Source organism: Erpetoichthys calabaricus, chromosome 13, assembly GCF_900747795.2.
Source record: "Erpetoichthys calabaricus chromosome 13, fErpCal1.3, whole genome shotgun sequence".
NCBI lineage: Eukaryota > Metazoa > Chordata > Cladistia > Polypteriformes > Polypteridae > Erpetoichthys > Erpetoichthys calabaricus.
The window spans coordinates 53,040,676-53,067,553 of NC_041406.2; the positions used below are offsets into that span (position 1 = coordinate 53,040,676).

Consider the following 26,878-nt stretch of genomic DNA (forward strand, 5'->3'; position numbering starts at 1 on the left):
ACCTCACCGTACAGACATTTCGTTCATCTTTCACATTTCATGATGTGTATTTATATTATAACTTGTTGAATAGTTAAAATGGGAAAATAAAGAATCAGTCCGAAGTGTTAATTACTTTTCACAATGTTTGCTTTGTCATTCTATTCTGTTAAGTGTATATTGCAATTGTAAACATTGTGTACTTTATATTAATATTTGGTATTTTCTTAAAATTTTTTATGTACTATAACAAAAAAAAGAGGATTGAAAACTGGCAGTGTTCTTTTCAGACAGCAGAAACATCCATCCATCTGTTTCCTAACTCATTTACCCAGTGCATCTTGCAGGGAAGCTGTAGTCTATCTCAGCAAGCATCAGGCACAAGTCAAGAACAATCCCTGAAGAGGGTGCCAGCCCATTACAGGGTGAACACACACAAACACACACTGGGGCCAAGTTAAAATAATAAATTCACCTAATCTGCTTGTCTTTGGACCGTGGGAAGAAACCAGAGTATTCAGAGGAATATCACATGGACATAGGGTGAACCTGCAGACTCCATGCAGGGAGCATCCAGCATGTGAACCTCAGTTTCCTTATTGTGAGGCAGCAGCACTACCGCTGCACCACTGTGCAGCCCACACATATTTCAAAATAGATAGAAAACCATCAAAATGAACTAGTTTACTTTATGTTGCTTAAGTTGAGCAATTTCCCCACCTACAGCATATAGCGAATTAAATCAGGGAATTAGATAATTTATCTATAAGTCAAATTAATGACTGGTTTTAGTGATTTGATTAAAAGTTGCAGGTTTATCATAGTGCTTCCATAGATGTCTAATACCATTTTATTTGTTCTCATTGACTTTTTCTTTCCAAATCATATACAGCTTGCTTTGCTGAAATGTGAGCCAAGCCTTCAAGTTCTCATCTACATTTATTTAAAATTCCTTTTATTTTATTTGCAGTATGTCCAAACATTCTAAGTAATATTTTAGAATATTGTGTGTTTAACTCCATCTGCTGAATCCAAAAGATTTAGGGATATTCTCGTTATGAACTGCAAAAGAAAGATTGTTAAATTAATTTGAAAGCCCTATTTAGTGTAAAAATTTGATGTTCTTCAAGGCGGTACTAATGTGTTCTACACATAAATAATAAAGCAGCCTGACATAAAGGAATACAGTTTCAAACTATAAAAGTGTTATAACTAAGCAATCAGATTCACAGTACTATAACATTCAGTATGTACAGTGTAATTTAAAATACAATTATTGCAACTTTTGAAAGAATGTTAATATACTTTAAGTTATACTCAACCCTTTAAACACCACCCATACTCAGTTTCTGAGAGCTATTTCAAAAAAGTCCCATTATAAAATATGCCTTCATCCATCCATCCTCTTCCGCTTATCCGAGGTTGGGTCGCAGGGGCAGCAGCTTGAGCAGAGATGCCCAGACTTCCCTCTCCCCGGCCACTTCTTCTAACTGTTCCGGGAAAATCCCGAGGCTTTCCCAGGCCAGCCGGGAGACATAGTCCCTCCAGCGTGTCCTGGGTCTTCCCCGGGGCCTCCTCCCGGTTGGACGTGCCCGGAACACCTCACCAGGGAGGCGTCCAGGAGGCATCCTGGTCAGATGCCCAAGCCACCTCATCTGACTCCTCTTGATGCGGAGGAGCAGCGGCTCTACTCTGAGCCCCTCCCGGATGACTGAGCTTCTCACCCTATCTTTAAGGGAGAGCCCAGACACCCTGCAGAGAAAACTCATTTCAGCCGATTGTATTCGCGATCTTGTTCTTTCGGTCACTACCCATAGCTCATGACCATAGGTGAGGGTAGGAACATAGATCGACTGGTAAATTGAGAGCTTTGCCTTACGGCTCAGCTCCTTTTTCACCACGACAGACCGATACAGAGCCCGCATCACTGCGGATGCCGCACCGATCCGCCTGTCGATCTCACGCTCCATTCTTCCCTCACTCGTGAACAAGACCCCGAGATACTTGAACTCCTCCACTTGGGGCAGGATCTCGCTCCCAACCCTGAGAGGGCACTCCACCCTTTTCCGGCTGAGGACCATGGTCTCGGATTTGGAGGTGCTGATTCCCATCCCAGCCGCTTCACACTCAGCTGCGAACCGATCCAGAGAGAGCTGAAGATCACGGCCTGATGAAGCAAACAGGACAACATCATCTGCAAAAAGCAGTGACCCAATCCTGAGTCCACCAAGCCGGACCCCCTCAACACCCTGGCTGAGCCTAGAAATTCTGTCCATAAAAGTTATGAACAGAATCGGTGACAAAGAGCAGCCCTGGCGGAGTCCAACTCTCACTGGAAACGGGTTCGACTTACTGCCGGCAATGCGGACCAAGCTCTGACACCGATTGTACAGGGACCGAACAGCTCTTATCAGGGGGTCCGGTACCCCATACTCTCGAAGTACCCCCCACAGGATTCCCCGAGGGACATGGTCGAACGCCTTTTCTAAGCCCACAAAACACATGTAGACTGGTTGGGCGAACTCCCATGCACCCTCCAGGACCCTGCTAAGGGTGTAGAGCTGGTCCACTGTTCCACGACCAGGACGAAAACCATACTGTTCCTCCTGAATCCGAGGTTCGACTATCCGACGGACCCTCCTCTCCAGAACCCCCAAATAGACTTTTCCAGGGAGGCTGAGGAGTGTGATTCCTCTGTAGTTGGAACACACCCTCCGATCCCCTTTCTTAAAGAGGGGGACCACCACCCCGGTCTGCCAATCCAGATGCACTGTCCCTGATGTCCATGCGATGTTGCAGAGACGTGTCAACCAAGACAGTCCTACAACATCCAGAGCCTTGAGGAACTCCGGGCGTATCTCATCCACCCTCGGGGCCCTGCCACCAAGGAGTTTTTTGACCACCTCAGTGACCTCAGTCCCAGAGATGGGGGAGCCCACCTCCGAGTCCCCAGGCTCTGCTTCCTCATTGGAAGGCATGTTAGGGTTATGTTATATGCCTTCATATAAATGAAAACACCAGAAGTAAAAACATAAACATAGCCAGCAGCTAGTCAGACTTATTTTAGGATAACATTAGTAAATACTGAAAAAACTCTGCCCAGTTCCATACAAAAAATGTGATTTTTTTTTCTTGTTTTAGATAATACTAGCAGAAGTACCCGCCGTTGTCCAGGAATCTATAACTTGTGAATTTCCCAAATGAAAAAAACAGAACATAGAAATTGAACAAACATTTTTCTGATTGACATTTTATTTTAATAGGTAATATAAGTGGTCATTTTAGAGGCTTTGGATACAGTATATTTTTTGTGTTGTTGTGGGGTTCTGAAAATGAACAAATTGTGAGGATTACCCACTGTAGAACATGTTACGTAAAGTTGTGAAAAGCATGGATTTTCCAAATTGATGCCTTTAACTTGGAGTGATTGTCCTTCAGCCTTAGTAATTCGCATAGCAAAATCTAAATGAATAGGAAATTCTAGGCTTTTGAAATCAAAGGGTAAATCATTCTGAATCAGCGGAATTCTTTGTATGAAAACATGTGGACGTCTTGCACAAGGTTTGAGACGGCCTTGAAATAGACTTTTTTGAACAGGAAATTGTAGACGTTTGAAATCAAAGGGTAAATCATTTGGAATCAGTGGAATTGTTGGTATAAAATTGTTGGTTTGAGACGGCCTTAAAATACTTTTTTGTGGCATCGGAAGTGGACTTTCTAATGCCATGTGTTTTTTTTGGTGGCATGGGTATATTAGCGAAAAGCAGGACAATTATAATGTGTCACATGGTATTACGTACAGAATAAGCACCAGAGTGAGATGAATGTACGTTATTTACAATACGTTGGAAAGCGAACAAATAGCACCAGTCAGTCAGAAAGACCAAGACTGAAATTTTACTGTGAGTCGGAAAACGAGCAAATAGCATCACAAATACGCAAAGCCAGTCATGCACACTTGGTCGTTCACGTTTTACATCCATACGACAGTTCCCCTTCACGCGATGAAAGCAGTCTGCTTTCTCATACTTGAACACTTCCGCAATGTCTTGGCAATTTAAAGAAACATTGGTAAAGAGGGATGAACAGAGACCAAACGTGCCACTAGATGGCGCCACGATTAACGTCTGTTGCAGCGTGCAGCCATCTTGTCGATGATAAGTATGGGGACATTTTGTCGGTCAAAAGGTGTCCTACGCTTGACCAAGGACATTTTTCCCAACCAAACATACCCCATGACCTCCTCCTGGTCACAAAGCAGCCCCATGCCCAGTTTGGTGGCAATCAGACGCCCGGTACAGATTTGTATGGCGGACAAACAAACATACATAGACTCTGCTTTATATATTAAGAAGATAAGAAACCCCTTTCCCTTTGAATTACAGAGAGTGCATTAGGATTCTGCCTATTAAATAAAGTCAGTTGATGAGCTAACAGTATAGGGTAGAAAGCCATCGTGAGTTTATCATTGCATAATCTAATCCCATTCGATGTTTTTCTGAACAGTGCAAATTAAGGTTTAGGAATAATTTAAATCCAACACTGGTTGACAGATAAGAAAATATCTTTAAAAATGTAAACTGGTAGTAAACTTTTTTAGCTTTTTTTAGCTGTGAAAATTAATATTGTTAAATTCTATATTCTTTTGACTATCTTATTTCTCTTTCAGAGTATTTACATATATATTAATAGATCTTTATGCAAAGATTTTTATTCAATTATAAGTAAGCTCATTTATGTGGATGTCAAGTAGAGCACACATTAAAAGAACAACACTGTGAAGTCAGAAAAGACTGGGTGGTGTAGATTACCTGATCCTCACATTTACTACTGAGTTGTGACTGTTTGTGCTTTGTAACAGTGGAAGGAAGTAAAAGATAATGGAAATTCACCCATTTTGGTTAGCCTTAGAAAGAAAATCTTGTATGAATTCCACCTTGCTTTATGCTTCAGTCATCTATAATTATTATGGATATACTGGTGATTTGGTTGTGTATCATTCACTAAAAATATGGAGTCAATTTAAGAAACAATTTAAGGCTGAGACACTTGTCTCTTGCAGTTTCGTTGCAAGTTAATTGCATATTACAGCCCTTCAAAATTTAAACAGTTCTTACGTTATAGAAGTCATTATATACCTTGACCTTTAGAGATCTTTATACTGACAATGTGTTTGCACACTTTGATTAATTGTGCCCTAAACTTGGAATTCCTTTTCTGTTTACAAGTCAAAAACCTGCCTACCTATTCCATCTTCCATCAGAACCCTCAACTGAATTTATTTTTGCTAGCATTGGGTTGAATATCAGCAGTATTCTGAGACTTTATCAATTAATGTCATGGTATATGGCTCTATTGTCTCTGGCAAAGCTTGGAAAGAGAGCTCTGTATTAACACTGTTGCCAACTATTTTCAATGTAAAGTTGCTAACATGTGCTCAAAAAATTGGCACAAGTCACTGGATGATGTAATTACTTCACTTTCATGTCCATATTAACTCTTTAAATTCTGCAACCATTCATCATAGCCGTCAGTGCAGACTGACATTAAGCTCATTTTTCAAAAAAGTACTAGAGATCATTGTTTACCAAGCGCTATACTTGAAGTGCAGGCGTTTGCCTTTAAAATTATGTATCGCATGGATCTGTACACTTGTCTTTCTATTTGCCTGCATGCAACAATGGTTGATCTTAAGTGTCACAGTCTGAAGCATCTACGCCCCCCCACCCCCACCCCCACCTATTGGAGCGTAAACTTCAGACAAGATTATTATATCCCATGTCATGTGGATTGTGATATAAGGCAATTTGAATATGAATGTGTCAAGGTCTGCCTTTGCTTGTCACCTATTGGACCATCAAAGTGATTAACTTTTTCTTCATCAATCGGATCTCTAAATTTTCCAGGCACTGCCCATTAAAACAAGGTTTAACGTATCTATGGGCAGTGTCTACTGCTCTCCATTGAACTTTATCACAATAAGTTGTTACATGAACTGTTGTCAGTGTCTTGAGGAAATGTCAACTGAAAATGTCACTAGATTTCTCGCTTTGCTCTTTTTTAAAATAAAGTCGACAAAGGGGTCTGAAAAGTCAGTAGATATAGTGACAAAGTCACCATGTTGGCAACAGTACCTATTAATGTCTCAGACAGAACCTGATTCAATCTTGTAATTATTCTTTTTGTTGTCATTTTGTGTTACACTTTAAATTGTATTTGTAATCAGTGCCTAATATTCTGGAGTTATAAGTACTTTATAGTAATGATTTGAATCAAATTTTATCTTGCTCTTCCGTATTCAAATTGTAAATACTTTACCATGAAAACTTTAATTGTGCTTATGGAGTTTGTCCATTCTGTCTGTGTCTATTAGGGCTTTCCTATTGTAGGACCAGCAGCGTTCTGGTTACAATGATTGGTGATTCAAATTTGGCCCTGTGGTTGTGCATTAGTAAACCCTTTCATGTACTGGTGCCCTGCCCAGAGCTAATTCCTGCCTTGTGCCAAGTGCTGCCATGATATACTCTGGTCATCCATTACCCTGGATTACATTAAGTGGGGTTGACAATGTTAATAATTTTTCTTTTAACTTTAATGTTGCAGATAGCCATTTAACCCTTCAATAAAGAAACACTAAACATAAGGCAGGAAACCTCAGGACAAGAACCATATTTAAACACCATTTGTTGTATCATTAAAATTAAGGCCTGCAGTAGCTGTGGACATTACACCAGTCATGACAATGTCATACTTGCCATACTGAATAAAAGTTATATGTACATTTGTGGCCTACATGCATTGACTAGCACCTGAGTGTTTGGTTCAGATAGTTGGGATTGATACCTGGACATCAGTGATCCCCATCAGTTTTAATAGATAACAAGCAACTATTCCAGTCATGAGTGTGAACTCGCATGTGACTTACATTAATTAGCATCTTTATTGGTGCAGTATACTGTAGGTATTTTTAAGATGAGGTCAGATTGGTATATCTGCAAATAATGTAAGAAGTATAATAAATGTGCCACTTGACCTTCTTGGCACCTTCACCAGAATGGTAATTTGCATTTAGTATTTGAATTTCAATTTAAAAATGATGAATCTCCATAGGTAACTAAACAGATTTTTTTACTTGTATAGTAGAGCTGCACCCTTTTCTTAACATGCATTTTTGTTCCTTTTGAATTTTATTCTTATTGCAGATCCAATGCCTAGAGATTATGAACAGTACTATGGATTCACAAAGTTTGCTCTAGAATTAAATGAAATGGATGCAGCTATGAAGCTTCTGCTGCCACCTACTGACACCAGATACAGAATAGACCAAAGGTATGAAATGGAGAGTCTATCGTCTTTCATGGTTCTGCATAGCCAGTCTGATACCAAAAGAAATTATTTAAGTTGCTTTTCATTTTTGCTTCTTTTTCATTTTAATATAAAAAAAGTTGATGAGCATATTTGTAAAATACTATTCAAAATTAAAATGTAGAATTCTGAATCCATGTTATATTTTTCTGGTAACTGAAATAAACAACAAAGGACTATAATGCAGTTAGGCAAAAACGACACTACATAGCAAAAATATTTTAGTATTACAATCACTTAAATCTCTTAAGGATTGAATGATTTTATGAAGTAATTAATAGTCTATAGCAGGGGTGGCGAACTCCAGGCCTGGAGTGCCGCAGTGGCTACAGGTTTTCATTCTAACCCTTTTCCTAATCAGTGCCCAGTTTTCACTGCTAATTAAGTTTTTCCCCATCACTTTAATAGCCCTGTTAGAAGAGTTCTGTACTCTGAATCGATTCCTTTCTTCATTAAATGACAGCCAAGCAGAAATGAGATGTGAAATGAGCTAACAGATGACCAGCTAAACTGGGGCTTCAAACTCCAACCATTTTCACTCCAATCACTTTCTTAATGAGAAGCCAATTCTTGCTGTTAATTAAACCCCTTATTTAATTCAATGCCTTGTTGCTGCTCTCATTCTGCCACATCACACATTTCAGAAACTGTTGTTTTTCTGCTCTTACTAAAAGCACCATCAAAATGTTTTGGTGACCTGAGAGATCAACATTACCAAGATCATCACCTCTCTTTAATTTCAGATATTGAGTAATGGGCACAGGCGAACTGGTCATGTGGTGGCTTGTTTTGTGTCTCATTATTGTTTGACTGCTAATTAAAGAAAAAGAAACAACTGTGGGGCCTGTGTCACGTTAATTAAAAGAAGTAATCAGGAGCAAAAACTTGTCACTAATTAAGAAGATGGTAAGAATGAAAACCTGCAGTCACTGCGGCACTCTAGACCTGGAGTTTGCCACCCCTGTCTTAGAAAGAACAGAGAAACAACAGTTTTTGAAATGTGTGCTGTGGCAAAATGAGAGCAGCAACAAGCCATGGAATTAAATAATGGGTTTAATTCTCATTAAGAAAGTGATTGAAGTGAAATTGGTTGGAGTTTGAAGCCCCAGTTTAGCTGGTCATCTGTTAACTTGTTTCACATCTCATTTCTGCTTGGCTGTCATTTAATGAAGAAAGGAATCAATTCAGAGGGCTGAACTCTTCTAACAGGGCTATTAGAGTGATGGGGAAAAAGTTAATTAGCAGTGAAAACTGGTCACTGATTAGGAAAAGGGATAGAATGAAAACCTGTAGCCACTTGGCGCTCCAGGCCTGGAGTTCGCCACCCCTGGTCTATAGTTACACTGTAAATATACAGTGGTAGAAATTTCAAATATATGTATCTAAATTTGCATGGTATACTTAATTATTTAGTATTTTGCTCATTAGTATCCACAAATGTGTAAGTGAGTTAGCATTTCATTACAGTTTATTCTGGAACAAATTTCTTAAGGTCGTAGATGAAATTGCATCTAAATATTTACTCTGCAATATTTGCATTTAAATATGTACTAATTGTTGATTTTTTTCTCACAAAAACAGACAGGAAAGGGAAAAATGAAAAAATGCAGTATGTTAAAAAGAGGTAAAGGTTATATCCACATTGAAAATATAAACGATTAGAGACACAATGTTTGACTGTTCACATTTGATGAAGGCTATATAGCTGAAACATTTTGTCTCAAATCTATTTTTTCATTTTTTTTCAGCATGGAAATAATCTTTACCCCTTTTCCTTTGCAAACGTATGCAGCTTGCTCACTAACTCCACACAAACTAAAATATTTGAAGTATCTTCAAGACTCTATTTAAACTAAATGTGCAGTTTATATTTTCCTCTTTATTTTGTTTCTCATCTTATTCACCAGGTACTGTTGTGCTTATCTTCCTAATTATTGTTATCAGAGTCGTAAAAAGTAATTAGGAACTCAGGAATGACACCTGAGTAACAGCAGAAGTACTTCATCAAATTTTTAGTTTTAAAATAAAATATATTTCAGTTAAAAATACTTCAGTAAAAGTAAAAAATTATCTGCTTTCAAAAGTACTCAACAGAAAGTAAAAGTACATTTTTTAATAATGAGAAGCAGCTAGGCTTTGTCTAGAGAACACAATACATTTATTGGATTTTGAAACACTCACACAGTATTTTTGCTACAGAACTGCACTACAGAGTAACATATCATTCAAATGTAATAATTCCTTTGAACACCACATAACTGTAGTCAGTGTCCCAGTGTGTGGCACTAATGGGTATTCATATGACTTACGCTGTGCCTCCCTTTCTGGGACACCTGTCAGCAGTAGATGAGGCACCTTTACACTAGAGAGAAGAAGAATGAAATATGAAGTATATAAATATAGAATAAAAAACAAGTGAACATATCACAACCTTATCAATTGAATAGATAAAGTATATAAAAAACAAGTGAAATTCAACATAGATTGGATTTGTTATATTTCACTGAAATAAAGATGGATATTAGAAGGGCAAGTAATACATTAAATAGTAATACTACAATTTCTTTGGTTTATCTTTATCAAGAATTATCTTGTGTCTATTCCTTTTCCTGTGCCCAAAGTCAGGAGACATCAATACAGGGGCTGATATAAGAGCCTGTTTTAAGTAGCGGAATGCACCTTCTGTTTTAGCATCCCATACCACTGTATTAAGAAACTGCTTCATTGTAAGGTCTGTCAAGGTCGTTGCCCTTTCAGAGAAATGGGGGAAAAAACAGTGTTAGTACCCTGGTAAACCCCGGAAGGCTTAGACCTGCTGCTTGGTTTTCGTATGGAGCCATTTCATGATGGCATCAACTTTTGTATGTTATGGTTGTACTATACCCAGCCTGCTAAATAGCCTAAATATTTTGCTTCAGACAGCCCAAAAAAAGATTTTTTGGGTTGATCTGAAAACCGTATGGCATGTTGCGCATCTGCCTTACGTGTTTTTCCCAGGTACCAGAATAGATGACGACTTCATCCAGGTAGGTGGCACTATAGGTATTGTGGGGACATTGCACTCTATCCACTCTAAGGTCTTCTAGGCTCCCAAGTGACTCAACTGAATGTTCAACTGAGGAATGCTTTGGACATGGGTTCATTCTGTTAATTTTAAATGCTTTCTCTTGAATCACATACAGAACTAAAAATGGAATAGCTCATAGATATCAAAATGTCACACACTTCGCAGTTCACTGGAAGATAAAATAACAGGTGTGCAGTAATTCTGCAGTATTTTACCAACACAAAACATATCCCTGCTCAAAGTTCACTCTTCCACAAAACACTATAATATTTCCTTAATAAGTTACCTCTACTTTCCTTAGCCATTGTGGCTCTAGAGTAGATGCTGATCAGCAGGGTGTATTCTGTTCGATTTCCCTGAGCTCAGATTCTATAAGGTAACAACAAAAATATGGAGGACTATTTTGGAGAAAATTAAATAAGTCAATAAATATGCAAATGAATAAAACAACTGTGAAAAGTGACAATAAATAAAGAAAAAGAGCATGAAATGTGAGCGTAAATAAATACATGTGTCTCAGAACATTTTTGTTGCTTATTTATTTCATTTTGTCCATAATATTCCTCCAGAAATGACATGAAAATACCGCTGGAATTTAAAACTGTCACTTTCACTTGTCAAAACTGGGAGAGAATGATCTCTAGCGAATGTTGTTTATTAATTGGTGAATTGTTTACAGAGTGGATGTATGTACTTTTGTTTACAGAGTGGACATACATGCTTTGCTTGACTTTGCAAAGTTGTGGTTGTGCAGGTTGACTATGAGTGCAAGAAAAAGCCAAGAATTACTGTGCAAAGTGGCTACCTTAATTCTACTAAATCTTGAATAGGAGCCTGCATCAGAAGTGTCTGATGTAGATGTGCCATTTAATGACCAAAGGTTTAAGTCTGGTGTATCAACGATTCAACAATTAAAACTCAGCACTTGCTAGAGCCTGCCTTCTCAGCTTTCACGAGTATATGTTGTAGTTTAAAATTCAAGCCATTTTTCATGTTGCTTTTGGAGGAATATTATGGCCAAAATTATGTCGTATCTCATCTACTTAATATTTCAAATACTCATAGCAACCTCTTTTACAGGAGGGTTTGGGTGGGATGGTTGCGGTGGTAGATGCCATGGGAGATGTTGTTTTACTACTTATATCAATTATTAATTTTGGACTCAGTTTTAATGGCTGTTGTTTTCTCATTTCAATACATATTTCACTGCAAAAGAAGAAAAAAAAAGTTACCTGGGTCTTAGCAACCAGTACATGCATGGCTCAGTAGCTTGTTCCGGGTTCCTATGACCCTTTGAATTGTAAAGTGCTTTCTGGTTTCTGTTTTAAATGCAGTACTTTTTAATTTTCACCAGTGCCCCTAAGATCACAGATGATTGTTTGACTGAATTAATGTTGTTGGATCAATTTTATTGACTCTGTGAGAATTTTGAAGACTTGGAATAGGTTCCCATATAACCGTCACAGTTCTAGACTGAAGAAGTGCAGTTCACTTAAACATTAGTAGGACATGTCCCATAGTCCCATGGACTTGTTTACATATCTGTGTACAACTTCTAGTGTGGCTGTGTCTTTTTTGTATCACAGTGGCCAGAATTTCACATGGCACTTGTGATTCTGTATTACATTAAATTGTTTAAGCATAACATTCCTTGAACAATATTCAGGTTTTTACACTTAAACTTAAAATTTTATTTAGCTTTTTATTGATACGGTAAATGGCTTTGAAGATAAGAATGTTAAGTTATCTAAACAAGATTTTATACATTCATTTTATACTCTAGTATAATAAAATATAAAGGAAATAGAATTGTTACTTAAAACCTTTAAAAATTAGTTTACTTTGACATATCCCATCTTGGATGTTTTTTATCTTTGCATGTTGCATGTTACATTTACCTGCAAGAGAAGAGATAATGAATGTGCTGAATTATAATTTGCAAGTTAACAATAACACATTTAGATATACTGTACAGCTTATCTGTGGTGAAAAAAAATCAGTTATTATTAGTTAGGGGGTAAAAGTTCTAACTTGTGCTTCTGTACTGGACTAAAATATGTCCACCAAGTATCACTTGTTTTATTCCTCAAGGCACGTGTACATATTGCATATTTGTATAAGATCCGAATTGGACTGGAGTGGTTTCTTGCCTTACACTTAGTTCAAGGATAAGTGGTGTGCTTCACAAAACTGCATTAGGCAAGCAGATCAGAAAAAAAGGTGGATGTATATCTAGCACCACTATTCGTTACCACCATTATGAATTTTAAATGTTCATCAATTATAATTCATATGATTTCTTTTTTACTATTATGTGATTAACTCATTTTTAAACTGACGTTTTCTTAATTTAAAATTATTTAAACATCAGTTCATTTCATTTTATATTTAAATTATGCTTTGGATAGATGACTATGACAAGGGGATGGTTATTTATAAATTCTTTTTCAAAAGGTTACTTGAGGAAGGGAATATTGATGCTGCTGAAGTACAAAAACAAAGAATTGAACAGCTCCAAAGAGACAGAAGAAAAGTTTTGGAAGAAAATAGCATGATGCACCAACCAAGATTTTTCAGGTGAAGTAGCTATTTTAATTATGTAAAAGTAATTTTGGTATATTTACTTAAAACAATCCTTTGATTTGATAAGTCTCTGTTTGCGTAAAGGAAATACAGTATATAGGTAATAATATCAAAATATTACATTTTCATTTGTTTTCTCAAGGACTCCATTATGTTTTATTAAGACCATAAATTGAACATACCATTTTTTTTTTGTTTTATACTAATCTAATTATAAATTAAAATTTTCTATAAAGTATTTTATTTTTCTTCATACACAGCCATGGTTGTATGTTTTTCATACACAGCTTTATAGATGTTTTCTTAGATGTGGTGTGTGGAAAAACTTTATAGGGAGTTGCCATTATGTCTGTACTGTGCATGGGGGACATTAGAAACATGAAAACTTAAAACCTTCTGAAACCCTGGAGGTGCTGGCTAACTGGCCAGAAAAATGCACATGAGAAATAACTTCCCATGCCATGGCTATAAACATATTTAACAAGAATGAACTTGGACAGTTACAATATTCAGAAATTTGAGCATAGCACAGTGAGAGAAATTATTTTATGCAAAGTGTGAAAAATATGACGATTGTGTCAATATTCAATGACAGGATAAAACGTCTCACTTCATGCACTAATGCTGTGTTCACGTGCTATCTGAGTTTTTGGAGCTCCTTCTTACATTATGTAAAGTTTCCAGTTCAGCTATTTAGGGAATCATGAGGTCACTGTTGATTTGGTACTTGCATTAAAAAAAAGGAATTAAAATAACCTGTACTTTTTTCATAAAAATAAAGAACAAACTAAATGTATTAAACTTGTATCACTTAACTCAAATTGCAATTCAACCACAAAAATTGTGTTTCTGGCTGACCAGGTTATATGGTAATCATTGAATCTGCAGCATTATCAACAAAAAGTCCTGAGCTTTTATGTAAACCATATGAGTATTTAGACTTTTTTCTGAATTATAATAGAATTTAAGAAATGTAAACAATGTATTTTATTTTGGCTCTATCTTTTAATTTCAGAAAATCAAGTGAAGATACTTGGGTTAGTAATGGAACCTATTGGAATCTACGCAAAGACCCTGGCTTTGCTAAACTTGACAACTCAGTACTTTGGTAAAACTGAACAGAAGACGACTACTGTAACATGTAGCACTGTAACATCACAATTCATGATGATATTGTAACATTACTATAAAATGGTAACATCATTTTTATAGTTCTGGTTATATTTAAATAGAAATATAATGCCTTAAAATTGAGTGCTTCTGGTAAAACTATGTATAATTTCCTATCTTTCAAAAAATATGTAGATTTTGAATGTATAAAAATATGCAAATTTTGTCTCTATCCTTCTGTATCGTGTACTCCAACATTCTGAATTTTGCACATTTAGATTAACTGTACCTCAGAGTACTCACTATGCTTCCTTAATTGTGTTTCACTTCTTTCTATAAGCAGTATAAATGTGAGCTGCTTTTGGTGCAATTTGCAATATTTTTTAAAAGGGTTATTATATAACATTCTCTGTTAATATGTTTACTTCTACCTCTAAAAGAAATGAGCATAAATGAAATGGACATCTTGCCAGCTGCCTTACTTATAGTATCATGTTTATCATCTTTGTCTTTCTATAAAGCTTAAGTTGGACTATACCAGAATTGTAATACATACTATAATATATGTGCGTGTATCTGTTATGTATAAAACTATATATATGTGTGTGTGTTTTTATATATATATATATATATATATATATATATATATATATATATATATATATACAGTATATATATATATTTATATATGTATATATATGTATTTATATATGTATATATATGTATTTATATATATATATATATATATATATATATATATATATATATATATATATATATATATATATATATATATATATATATAAAGTTCACATATTCTTAAGCAGTAGATAGTTAATTAAAATGTCACATGCCATATCTTTAAAATTTAAAAATTCAATAGAGTCATCTGGTAATTTAAATAAATCTTGAATTCCTGAATTGAATTTTATGGGGTTTTTCTGTTAGGACCAGTAACTAAATGCAGACTATTTCTTTTATTTTATGTAATAAACTTTTTTTACAATGGAAATACTTTCATTTTGAGAAAATGTTTATCACGTTTAGTTTTAAAGTTATGAAGGTGAACTAAAACATCAAGAAAAAACTCAACAATGTGACACTTGCTCATCTTGCATTTAAATAATTAAATGCTTAGGTTGAAAGCATTATTCTCCCTTTCAGCTTAGGGCATAGTGAATGGTAATTTCAAAGATTTGTACTATTTTTTCTTGTTTGCCTGAATTCTGAAAAATGCTTGTTGTGTTCAGTGGCAAGTTCTTTATGAATAAATTGTGCCTTCCATTAATTAGCAGCAATTCAGTTACAGAAAGCTAATTTTTTTACTCTGCATAAATGAAATTTCACATTCATTTTCTACAGTACAGTGACCAATGATCAGAAAACTGCTTGATAAACTGCATTAAGGTATCACTTACTTATTAAGGAATTTTTGTAACATTAGCTAGTGAGTGACATCAGATGACTTATACCTAATGTATAAACCAGAATGTTAAAGAAAGCAGCAACTGTGTGTTCTAAAACATCTTTGTAGATAAACAGTAGTTGTCAAAATAATTTGAGCTTTGAGATAGTGAGCAGCTCTTCATAGTAGGTAGTTTAATTGAGCCACTTGTAGCCTTTTTGGAATTATCAGTCATATAATGTTGCATACTGTATACTTCTTGTCCATTTCTAAATTGTTAACTCATGAATTTCAAAATTGTCTATTCAGTTCTATTTTTATTGGCAGGTTTAGCATAACAAATTAGTTAAAGACAACTATAATAAAATGAAAACATTTCCTCATCAGATGAGTTTGATTTGTTTTTTCAAACCAATCAGAAAACATCGTCGCTCTAATGCAATATTATTTGAAAACGAACAGCGTCAGATCGGGTGTAAATTTATGGTACTTTTAAAAGATAGCTTTTTTTAGTTTTATTCTCTCAGTCACTTTCACACTCCCCTCCCTCCAACTTCGATCGGACCCTAACTAACAGTGTCAGCATAAATGTACACCCAATCTGACGCTGTTCGGATTTCATTTACAAAGTATGATGAACTCTCATATCACCTTTTCTTAATGCTATGTTAGATAACACATACATTTGGAAATCAGCAACATAGTACAGAGCTCCACAAAACAAACACTGCAAAGCTTTTCTACACACTTCTCTACCAGTGCCATTTAATGTGATAATGATATCATATTTACAGTAAGAAGCATTAGACTGAAAAAAAAAAAACAAATACATAAAGGTGGCGACCACAATGTACATGAAAAAATATGTACAATAATGTGAACACAAAGCTACCACTGCTGCACTATACATAACAGATAGTTCCTTCAGAGTGTATATATACACTACTGCCAATGTAATATTGTCCAAGCAGTACGTCAGAAGGTGTAATAATGCAGTCTGTTCCAACTCTGCTTTAAGAGAGACAGAAGTTTTTGAAGTAATCAACAGAGGTTGAAACATCTGTGCAAATTGTTTGCTTCAATTTGAAAGGCTTAATTTACATTAGTTGCTGCAGAACATCTTTAGGTGGTAACCTATTAGTTGGTCCCTGAAGAAGGCCCATTTGTAATAGTCTAATATTTTCATTTTTCAGTGTTTGCGAAGCTAAATTTAAAATGTAAACCACTACCTTTTGAGTGGTAGTGTGTATATATATATATATATATGCATATTTTATCCTAAAATTGTGTTTGGCCTGTAACATATACAGTATATAGTTCAAAGCCACACAATGGAGGAATTTGACATACTTGTCAGGCAGGGTTCAACCAATGAGTTTCCACATTGTTATTCAGCCTGAGCAGTGAACTGAATACAGAGGCAAGTGATGAAGCTTCTGTGCCTACCTGGTACCCAACAGAGCACCATGGAGGCAACTGAGGAAGTAGAGGAGAAGGCAGAGACACAGAGCAAGAGGAAGGTCTCGTTGAAGGAGACAAAGGGTCTCAAATGAGATGCAGGCAACACTAGTTGACCGTGTCATCAACCATGGCTTGAACATGAGAGAAGCAGGTCAACATGTTTGGGGCAATGTGTCACATTTTACCATGGCTGGTTAGGGTAATAAAGTATAAAGATGGAAATGTACTCACAAGTGAGGAGTGTGTGCTGAGCAAATGGAATGAGTACTTTGAGAGGCTGATGAATGAAAAGAACGAGAGAGAGACAAGGTTGGATGATGTGGAGATAGTGAATCAGGAAGTGCAACGGATTAGCAAGGAGGAAGTAAGGACAGCTATGAAGAGGATGAAGAATGGAAAAGCCGTTGGTCCAGATGACATACCTGTGGATGCTTGGAGGTGTTTAGGAGAGATGGCAGTGGAGTTTTTAACCAGATTGTTTAATGGAATCTTAGAAAGTGAGAGGATGCCTGAGGAGTGGAGAAGAAGTGTACTGGTGCCGATATTTAAGAATAAGGGGGATGTGCAGGACTGTAGTAACTACAGAGGAATAAATTGATGACCCACAGCATGAAATTATGGGATAGAGTAGTGAAAGCTAGGTTAAGAAGTGAGGTGATGATTAGTGAGCAGCAGTATGGTTTCATGCCAAGAAAGAGCACCACAGATGCGATGTTTGCTCTGAGGGTGTTGATGAAGAAGTATAGAGAAGGCCAGAAGGAGTTGCATTGCATCTTTGTTGACCTGGAGAAAGCATATGACAGGGTGCCTTGAGAGGAGTTGTGGTATTTTATGAGGAAGTCAGGAGTGGCAGAGAAGTACATAAGAGTTGTACAGGATATGTACAAGGGAAGTGTGACATGTGGTGAGGTCTGCAGTAGGAGTGATGGATACATTCAAGGTGGAGGTGGGATTACATCAGGGATCGCCTCTGAGCCCTTTCTCATTTGCAATGGTGATGGGCAGGTTGACAGACAAGATTAGACAGGAGTCCCCGTGGACCATGGTGTTTGCTGATGACATTGTGATCAGTAGCGATAGTAGGAAGCAGGTTGAGGAGACCCTGGAGAGGTGGAAATATGCTCTAGAGAGGAGAGGAATGAAAGTCAGTAGGAACAAGACAGAATACATGTGTGTGAATGAGAGGGAGGTCAGTGGAATGGTGAGGATGCAAGGAGTAGAGTTGGCGAAGGTGGATGAGTTTAAATAGTTGCAATCAACTGTACAGAGTAACGGGTATTGTGGAAGAGAAGTGAAGAAGAGAGTACAGGCAGGATGGAATGGGTGAAGAAGAGTGTCAGGAGTGATTTGTGACAAACGGGTATCAGCAAGAGTGCAGGGAAGGTCTACAGGATGGTAGTGAGATCAGCTATGTTATATGGGTTGGAGACGGTGGCACTGACTAAAAAACAGGAGACAGCTGGAGGTGGCAGAGATAAATATGCTAAGATTTGCATTTTGTGACAAAGATGGACAGGATTAGAAATGAGTACATTAGAGGGTCAGCTCAGGTTGGATGGTTGGGAGACAAAATCAGAGAGGCGAGATTGCATTGGTTTGGACATTTGCAGATGGAGAGATGCTGGGTATATTGGGAGAAGGATGTTAAAGATAGAGATGCCAGGCAAAAGGAAAAGAGGGAGACCTAAGAGAAGACTTATGGATATGGTGAGAGAGGACATGCAGGTGATGGTGAAACAGCAAGATGCAGAAGACAGGACAATATGAAAAAGGATGATCTGCCATTGCAACCCCTAACGGGAGCAGCCGAAAGAAGAAGAAGGAGGTATGGATGGTGGCAGAGCATGGGGTCATCCAACAGGAGACAGACCGTACAGTTGTAGAAGTGACCAGAAAGACGAGTGCATGAGAAGAAAGGCTAGAAAAGAGCAACATGTTGTGAAATTGTATTCTCTTTTGAATTTGGGGAAAAGTCTTACTTTATTACAATCTTAATAAGAAAAATGAAAAGCTACTTTGTTTGCCAAATATTCATGTAGCATGCAAGAACTGAACCTTGCCCCCTGAATTAACAACTGTATTTCTTTTCCACTATGCTATTTAAACTGGTTTGTTTGTGGTCATGGAGTTGTGAAAGTAATCACTGAAGAAGCCAAAATCATGCAGTGGAGGATGGAAGAAGGTTATAAGAATGCTATTTCTTGATCAACTGCTGAAATATTGTTTTCTAATATATGACAATTATATAAAGCTGTAATGTTTACCAAGTTGTACTGTAATACAACATGGATTCCAGCAGCTTGACACTTAACGTCACAGGTGTTTAATCTGGACATATTGAACTATGAGAGATGTTGGTGATGATTTGTTCTTGTGGCTTCTGAATGGGAATATCAGGAGTGCACACATAAATGTGGATTGGTAAAGCTTTTAATGAGGTAATGAAGAACATTCTTTGTGTGTGGAATTGACTAAGCCTTGACTGGAAAACAAAGCAAAATCAAGTGAGACACAGAAAACCTAAAAAGGAGTGTCATGGAGGAATGAGAAATATGGATGAGGTATTTTTTTTATTTTGTTTAACTTAAGGAAAGAAAAAGTTGTTGGTCATCTGTGGGAATTGAACTCAGAGGTGTTGGTTTATAGACGGGTATCCTATCCACTATGCTACTGTTAAAACTGGTGAGCCTCTCTTTCTCAGGTGATATGGTACATTATACTGTATAATTAGAATAAAGAGCATTACACTGAGATGGAAGGTAATAATGTAATGTTACCTTATGTATATATATATATATATATATATATATATATATATATATATATATATATATATATATATATATATATATTGTGACAGTTTAGGGTCTCCGTGACCCCTTGAACCCTCAGACTAGACGTCAGACACCAGATAAAAGTTCAAATAATGGTTTATTAATAATAATAATAAATGTGCACAAAGCACCCTCCACTCCACAATACTCAAATAATAATAATTCAAATAAACAATACAATAATCAATCCTCCACTCCCAGACGCGTTGCCACCCTTCCACCCAGCTCAGCTCAACGTCTGGGATTTCCCATCGTCCTTTTATATTCCTTGACCCGGAAGTGTTTCCCATCATTCCCTACAGTCCATGTGATTTCTTATCACTTCCAGGTCAGATAAAAAGTCCTTTTCTTCAACCCGGAACTTGCCTACGACGAACTTCTGGGTTATAGGGCACAAACAACTCTCTGGGCCTCCCTGCAGCGTCATCTGTTGGCCCCTGTGATATCCAGCAGGGCTGTAAAGGAAAACTCCATTGTCCATAATTCCCTGCTGGTCTTCGGGGCACTTCCATGCTACAGGGAGGGCTCCATCTAGCGGCCTGGGGGTATTGGCCGGGGTAAATGGCCGGCCATCCCTCACTCTCTCTCTCTCTCTCTCTCTCTCTCTCTCTCTCTCTCTCTCTCTCTATATATATATATATATATATATATAGTATATAGTATATATAGTATATAGTATATATATATATATATATATAGGCGGCACGGTGGCACAGTGGGTAGCGCTGCTGCCTCGCAGTTGGGAGACCTGGGGACCTGGGTTCGCTTCCCGGGTCCTCCCTGCGTGGAGTTTGCATGTTCTCCCCGTGTCTGCGTGGGTTTCCTCCAGGCACTCCGGTTTCCTCCCACAGTCCAAAGACATGCAGGTTAGGTGGATTGGCGATTCTAAATTGGCCCTAGTGTGTGCTTGGTGTGTGGGTGTGTTTGTGTGTGTCCTGCAGTGGGTTGGCACCCTGCCCAGGATTGGTTCCTGCCTTGTGCCCTGTGTTGGCTGGGATTGGCTCCAGCAGACCCCCGTGACCCTGTGTTCGGATTCAGCGGGTTGGGAAATGGATGGATATATATATATATATATATATATATATATATATATATATATATATATATATATATATATATTGGGAGTAGGTGGAGGGTTTTATCTTCGCCAAATATTTGCTGCCAGTTTGTGTTGTGGTGGTTAGCATATCCACCCTTAAGTGAAAAACTGTGTGATCAAATCCTACCCATGAAGGATTTTTATTTCAAAATCTGTCATTGGTTGTTTTGTATGTGCGTGGGGTCATAGTTTCTCAGGCATTATCTAAAGTCACTTGGGAAGCAGGTACAAGGTGGCAGTATGAAAAACATGTCTTTTTGCACACATGAACTATGGGAGATGTAAGCTGACAAGCAGTGGCAAACAATGATGACAGGTATATGAAAATAATTGTTGATCATTAAAGAAAAGAGTATAGGTCATACATGGGAATTGAACCAGCACTTCTTGGTTGAGAGGCAGGCATGCTAACAGCTACACCACCAGTAAGACTGGCCTACAGTTCCTTCTTAGTTGATAAGAAATAGGAAAATAGGATAGGAAATAATGGAACTGTGCCACACATGTGGACTGTGTTCTAAAACTCACGTTTACTCTGTTTTGGAGGCAGGAGGAGGACATTGTTTGACTGTTTGAAAAATTAGAAAGGTGTGTAATGTTTCTAAAGAAACTGGGGTGTAGTTGTTAGCATAATTGCCCTGAAAAGAAAAGTTTTGTGTTCAAATCCTGGTCATGATGTATTCATTTTTATCATTATGAAATATTTCATAATGCATACTTGCATAATTACATTTTCTCAGGTATTGCCCATTGTTACTTGGGGAGCAGCTACAAGGTGTCAGCATGAAAACATTTCAATATCCTGGTGAGAAGGTAAATATAGAGTAATGTGTTGAAATCTGGATATTCAACAGATGTAGTTGTGATTCTGGGCCTTAAAAATTGGAAATTTTGAAAATGGTACGTGTCCATTGATCTATGGTGTGTTTCTGTGAAAATAACAAGGAACTATAGCTGTGGGAGAAATATGGAAACTTCAGTTGAGGTTGCCACACTCGGACAGGTGGTGTAGTGGTTAGTGGTAGTTGTGTGTTAATAATTTCTATGATGTCACCCTACCGGTTCCTGAGTCATGGAGGAGCAGTAAATTGAGGTAACCACACATATCAAATGCATCTTTGTGAGAGTCCAAAAAGGATCATTTTATGTATTCCTCTGACATCACTAGACCCAGGTATGCTATGCAATTAAACTCAACAGCATGGAAAAAATTAAAAAAAAATTTCTGCATAGGTAAAATGTGCCACCTTGTTATGAAACCTGCAATTTTTTGCATTATCTATGTGGTAATAAATGATCAGTGCAAGTGCTTGAGTGACTAGTATTACTGTTTGTGATCTGTGGTGTTGATCGGACAAATTCGCCAAAGTGTTTCTCACAGCAAATATGTCATGTTCGCCGGTGACCTTGTTTGCAGAGTAATTTCCTGACAATTCTTTGTGTGGTTAGCTTAGACTCACTTTTATCTTCTAATGCGCCAGTGTGATATCACAGAAGTGTAGCAGCCAGTGTTGCTATGTTGTATGGGACAGCCCCTTTAGTATCCTAATAATTGAGTAAATATAGGGTAAAATAAATATAGTGTAAAAATAGTACATTAATTGGAGAGTCCTGAGAGTACACTAAAAATGAATAGAAAATTTGCAAAACATATAAACACAAAACATGCAATCACATGGCAACTGGAAATGTGTCGGTGTACTGTATTTGCCTCTTAAAGGTTGTGTCTTTTTGTGTGGACTTGTATGTGAGCTGTATTGAATATGTATGCCTAGCCCTTTAATAGTATTACCCAGAGTGCTATTCAATTGATCAAACAGGAAGAAGTTAAATTTCCACATGCTTTAGTGTTGTGCCTGTTTGGTAGCAGCAGCACTGAGTGAGCAAGTCTATAAGGGAAAACCAAACAAACTGAAGTTTGAGAGAGGTGAGTACCTGCTAACAAATCTGTCAAGAGTATAACTTAGTGATTTCATTCTTCCTGCCCTCATGAACTTTTCCTCTTCTGAAATGAAATTCAATCAATTTTATCTCTAGGGGTGCCCAGTGGCGCAGTAGTTGGCACTGCAGCCTCACAACTCAGGTCACATTTTTGGACACAATTTTTGGTCCAGAATAATTTGCAAAGACATCTGTAGACTTCAGAAACTCTTTAAAGACCATTGCACCTTCATAATCCACTCAAGTTCAATTTCTTCTTGCCAACTGGCTTCAATGCATTTGACTGAATTCTACAAAGTTCCCGAACATTTCCCTAATTTCACTGAACTTAAGAAAAAAACAACTCAGCCAGGTTCACTCAACACTAGTGAGCACAAACAACACATTGCTGATGCCAAACAAACAGAATAACTACAAACATATCATACTAAAAATGCAATATGACATGTACGTATATAAGAGGGATTTGGCTCCAAAAACAGCTCAGTAAAGAAATGTTAGTCTGAGTGAATCTGCCATTCTGAGGAGATTTTCAGGAGCTAATAATTTTCATGAGACTCCTTTTGAAGAACAATGGTTACAATGATATCACACGTTTCATACGCACTCTATCTGGATGGCATGTCTGGTCGTGGTCATTGGAGCCTTGAAGATAATGGGAGATCACCAGACAGACAGAAAAATGTGAAAAACAATGGTAATAAATGATCAAATGTAGTAGAAATTGAACTCAATTGTTTTTAGAACCAGATTATTTTCAAAGCAGAGAAAAGTAGGACTCATTTTTGTGCCAGAAGTAAGGTGTCTATAAGTTTGATTTCTTAATTTAGCACAGATGAGGAGGTCCCACCTGGAGTGTAGAGCATTGTGATAGTCTTACATTAAATTGGAGTGGAGGTTTCTCCCCCTTAAAGTTTCAAGCACAAACATATATGTAGTGTTTTATGTATGGTATTGTACTGTATATTGTATCGGGTTTGACTCTGTGTTTGGGTTTGTGCGTGTTTGTCCTGTGATGGACAGGCACCTTGTCCTGCTTTGTGCCATTTGCTATCTTTGATAGGCTGTAGCTGCCCCGTGACCGTGCCCTGGAAAAGCTTAGGAAGCTTAGGTTTGGAAGAGGAATGGATGGATAAATGGAGGGATGGATGTTATGATAATGCGAGGTCCCACTCGCATAGTAACTGTGATCTCTTAACCTATGAACAGAGTAGACAAAAACTTCAGTTAACAGCAGTGAACAGGATTCATGGAGAAAATAAACCTATTGGGATTCCATGATTGGTTATGTTAGGGGAAATGCTCCATAAATAAAGAATAGTCATGAGCCGCTGTTCAAAAACGAATCCACCGATGAATGCTCTTGTGTTATCTTGTCTCAACAGAGCAGCCTCTTTTACAAGTTGGGTTCATTTACATTGCACAACTATAAAGCATTTTAATTACACTAATCAAAGAACAGATAAATGGTATGGTCTTCAAACAGACCTGTCTCTTGAGTATTATAAAGTTATAAATAGTTATACAGAATAAAGCTCTGGTAAATATCTGGTTCATAGAATAAGACTTCTTATTTGTAAACTAGCTCTATTTTGTAGCTCTGCCTGGGATGTTTGATAAGAGACTGGGTGTTAGTTGTAGTGCTGTTAATCTGATGTATCAGAAGTGCTCTGTAAGTAAGAACTTTTCTTTATACAATGTCTGTAGATTTTGTTTTTTATTTTTACCATTAGGCAAGTTTTATTGTTTCTGTGTCTTCTTTTCTTTTCCTCCCTTTTTTGCTTCTAGTGAAAAAATGTCTACACTCACAGCCACAGCACCTGGCACCATCACTGGAGCTTTACAGTGAGTACTAACCTTTGAGCTCTGTGTCTTTCTTGAGCTTCCCTGAACTTTGTCCTTCCATTTCACACCTCACTGTACATGCCAATCATGATCCTGTCTCTTTATTCCTGTCAGGAGATCCGTCCCTTCTTAGTTTTCAAACCAAACAATTGGTTAGTGGTGCTATTTATGTGGCCTATCCATCCCTTCATTTGCATGGATTGGCCCATTCTGAGCGCTGCACAAAGCATGTACATTAACACCATAATAATAATATCCTAACTACAGGGTCACGGGGGTCTGCTGGAGCCAATCCCAGCCAACACAGGGCGCAAGGCAGGAAACAAACCCCGGGCAGAGCGCCAGCCCACCGCAGCATAATAATAATATTAAAATAAAAATGATGTTTGAGTTTAAGAGGTGGAATCTGCATGTTCACCCTAAGTAGTAGTAGTACAGTAGTTTATTTATATAGCGCCCTTCACAGACAAAAGGTCACAGAGTGCAGAACAGCAAATATAGTACAAATACAACATTTAAAAAAAATATAAGCAAAACCAATAAAAACAATAAATAAACAAACGAACTATTCAGCACTGATTAAAAGCTTGTTTAAAAACAAATGTTTTTAGTTGTTTTTTAAAAGAATCAACAGACTCGGCTCCATGCAGACCATAAGGCAGGCTATTCCATAGTCTTGGTGCCACAGACTAAAAGGCACAATCCCCATGGGTTTTTAGCCGAGTGCATGGGACAACTAGAAGGCCCTGTTGCCCAGATCTGAGAGTTTGAGAAGCTGTATGGCGTTGGAGCAGGCTGAGCAGGTACTCAGGAGCTTATCCATGCAAAGCTCTGAAGGTAAGTACCAAAACTTTAAAATGAATTCTATTAAACACTGGGAGCCAGTGCAGTGTGTATAAAATGGGGGTCATATGATCACTCCGGCTAGTGCGAGTTAGGAGCCTGGCAGCTGCATTTTGAACTAACTGAAGACGTGAGAGACAGGACTTTCTCAAACCTGAAAAGAGAGCATTACAGTAATCAAGCCATTAGGAAATAAAAGAATGAACAAGCATCTCCAATTCTGATTTTGAAACAGCATTTCTTAGCTTTGAGAGATTTCTTAAATGAAAGAAACAACGAGTGGCTGACTGATCTTACATATTCATCAAGCTTCAGGGACTGGTCAAAAATAACCCCAAGGTTACGTAGAATCAACTTAATAAAAGGAGAGACAGAAGATAATTTTAAACTGATCTCAGAATGAAGAACAGGAGGAACAACAATTAGTCTTTCCTGAATTCATCTACAGGTAATTACTACTGAGCCAGCTGTTAACCTGAGACAGACAATCAACCAATGTGACCAAAGTATTCGTTTGGTTTGGCTTAAATGAAAAATAAAGTTGTATATCATCTGCATATAGATGATACGAGATATCCTTAAAAGAGTTAAGAATCTGTGATAGGGGAAGAATATATAAAGAGAAAAGTACAAGTCCAAGAACCGAGCCCTGTGGCACTCCACATGTCAAAGGAGCAGAGTCAGATGAAAAGCCAGCCACACCGACTGAGAAACTCCTATTCGACAAATAAGAGAAGAACCCGTCCAAAGCAGAGCCAGAGACACCTAACAGCTCTAATCTATTAATTAAGACCCGATGGTCCACCATATCAAAGCTGCGGTAAGATCTAACAGTACAAGCACAGAGCACTGGCCTGCATCAGCAGCAATTAAAAGATCAATAAAAACTTTTAGAAGAGCTGTTTCTGTAGAATGTCGCCTCCAAAAACCAGGTTGAAAAGAATCAAAGAAATGCTGCTCCTCTAAGAACGCACAAAGTTGCTGCTCAACCACCTTTTCCAAAACTTTGGCAATAAAAGGCAGTTTTGAAATTGGCCTGTAATTACTCAGAATAAAGGGATGAGAATTAGATTTTTTCAACAACGGTTGAATTACAGCATGTTTAAAATACGGTGGAACTACACCAGATCTCAAGGAGCAATTTATGATATTCAAAAGGCACGAACCTATAAAACTCACAAAGATTTTAACATTAATGATGTTGACAACAGGTCAGTAGGAAATGATGAAGGTTTCATCTTCCTGAGCAAGTCAGAAAGTGAAACTTCTGAGAACACAAAAGACTCAGAACATGAGTGAATGAGACCACTAGGTAAGACAGCTGGAACAATATTAGCCCAAATAAC

General features: G+C 37.4%; 1 protein-coding gene across 1 annotated transcript in view; it reads left to right on the top strand.

Moving 5' to 3' along the window:
* LOC114664229 (oxysterol-binding protein-related protein 3-like) overlaps positions 1 to 14,728 on the top strand; it is a 211,556-nt gene extending 196,828 nt beyond the window's left edge. The window contains 3 exon segments of the mRNA XM_028818268.2: positions 7,182 to 7,308; positions 12,866 to 12,988; positions 14,010 to 14,728. Of these exon segments, the coding sequence (XP_028674101.1) occupies positions 7,182 to 7,308; positions 12,866 to 12,988; positions 14,010 to 14,106 (347 nt within the window). The 3' untranslated portion in view covers positions 14,107 to 14,728.
* The last annotated feature ends 12,150 nt before the right edge of the window (positions 14,729 to 26,878 follow it).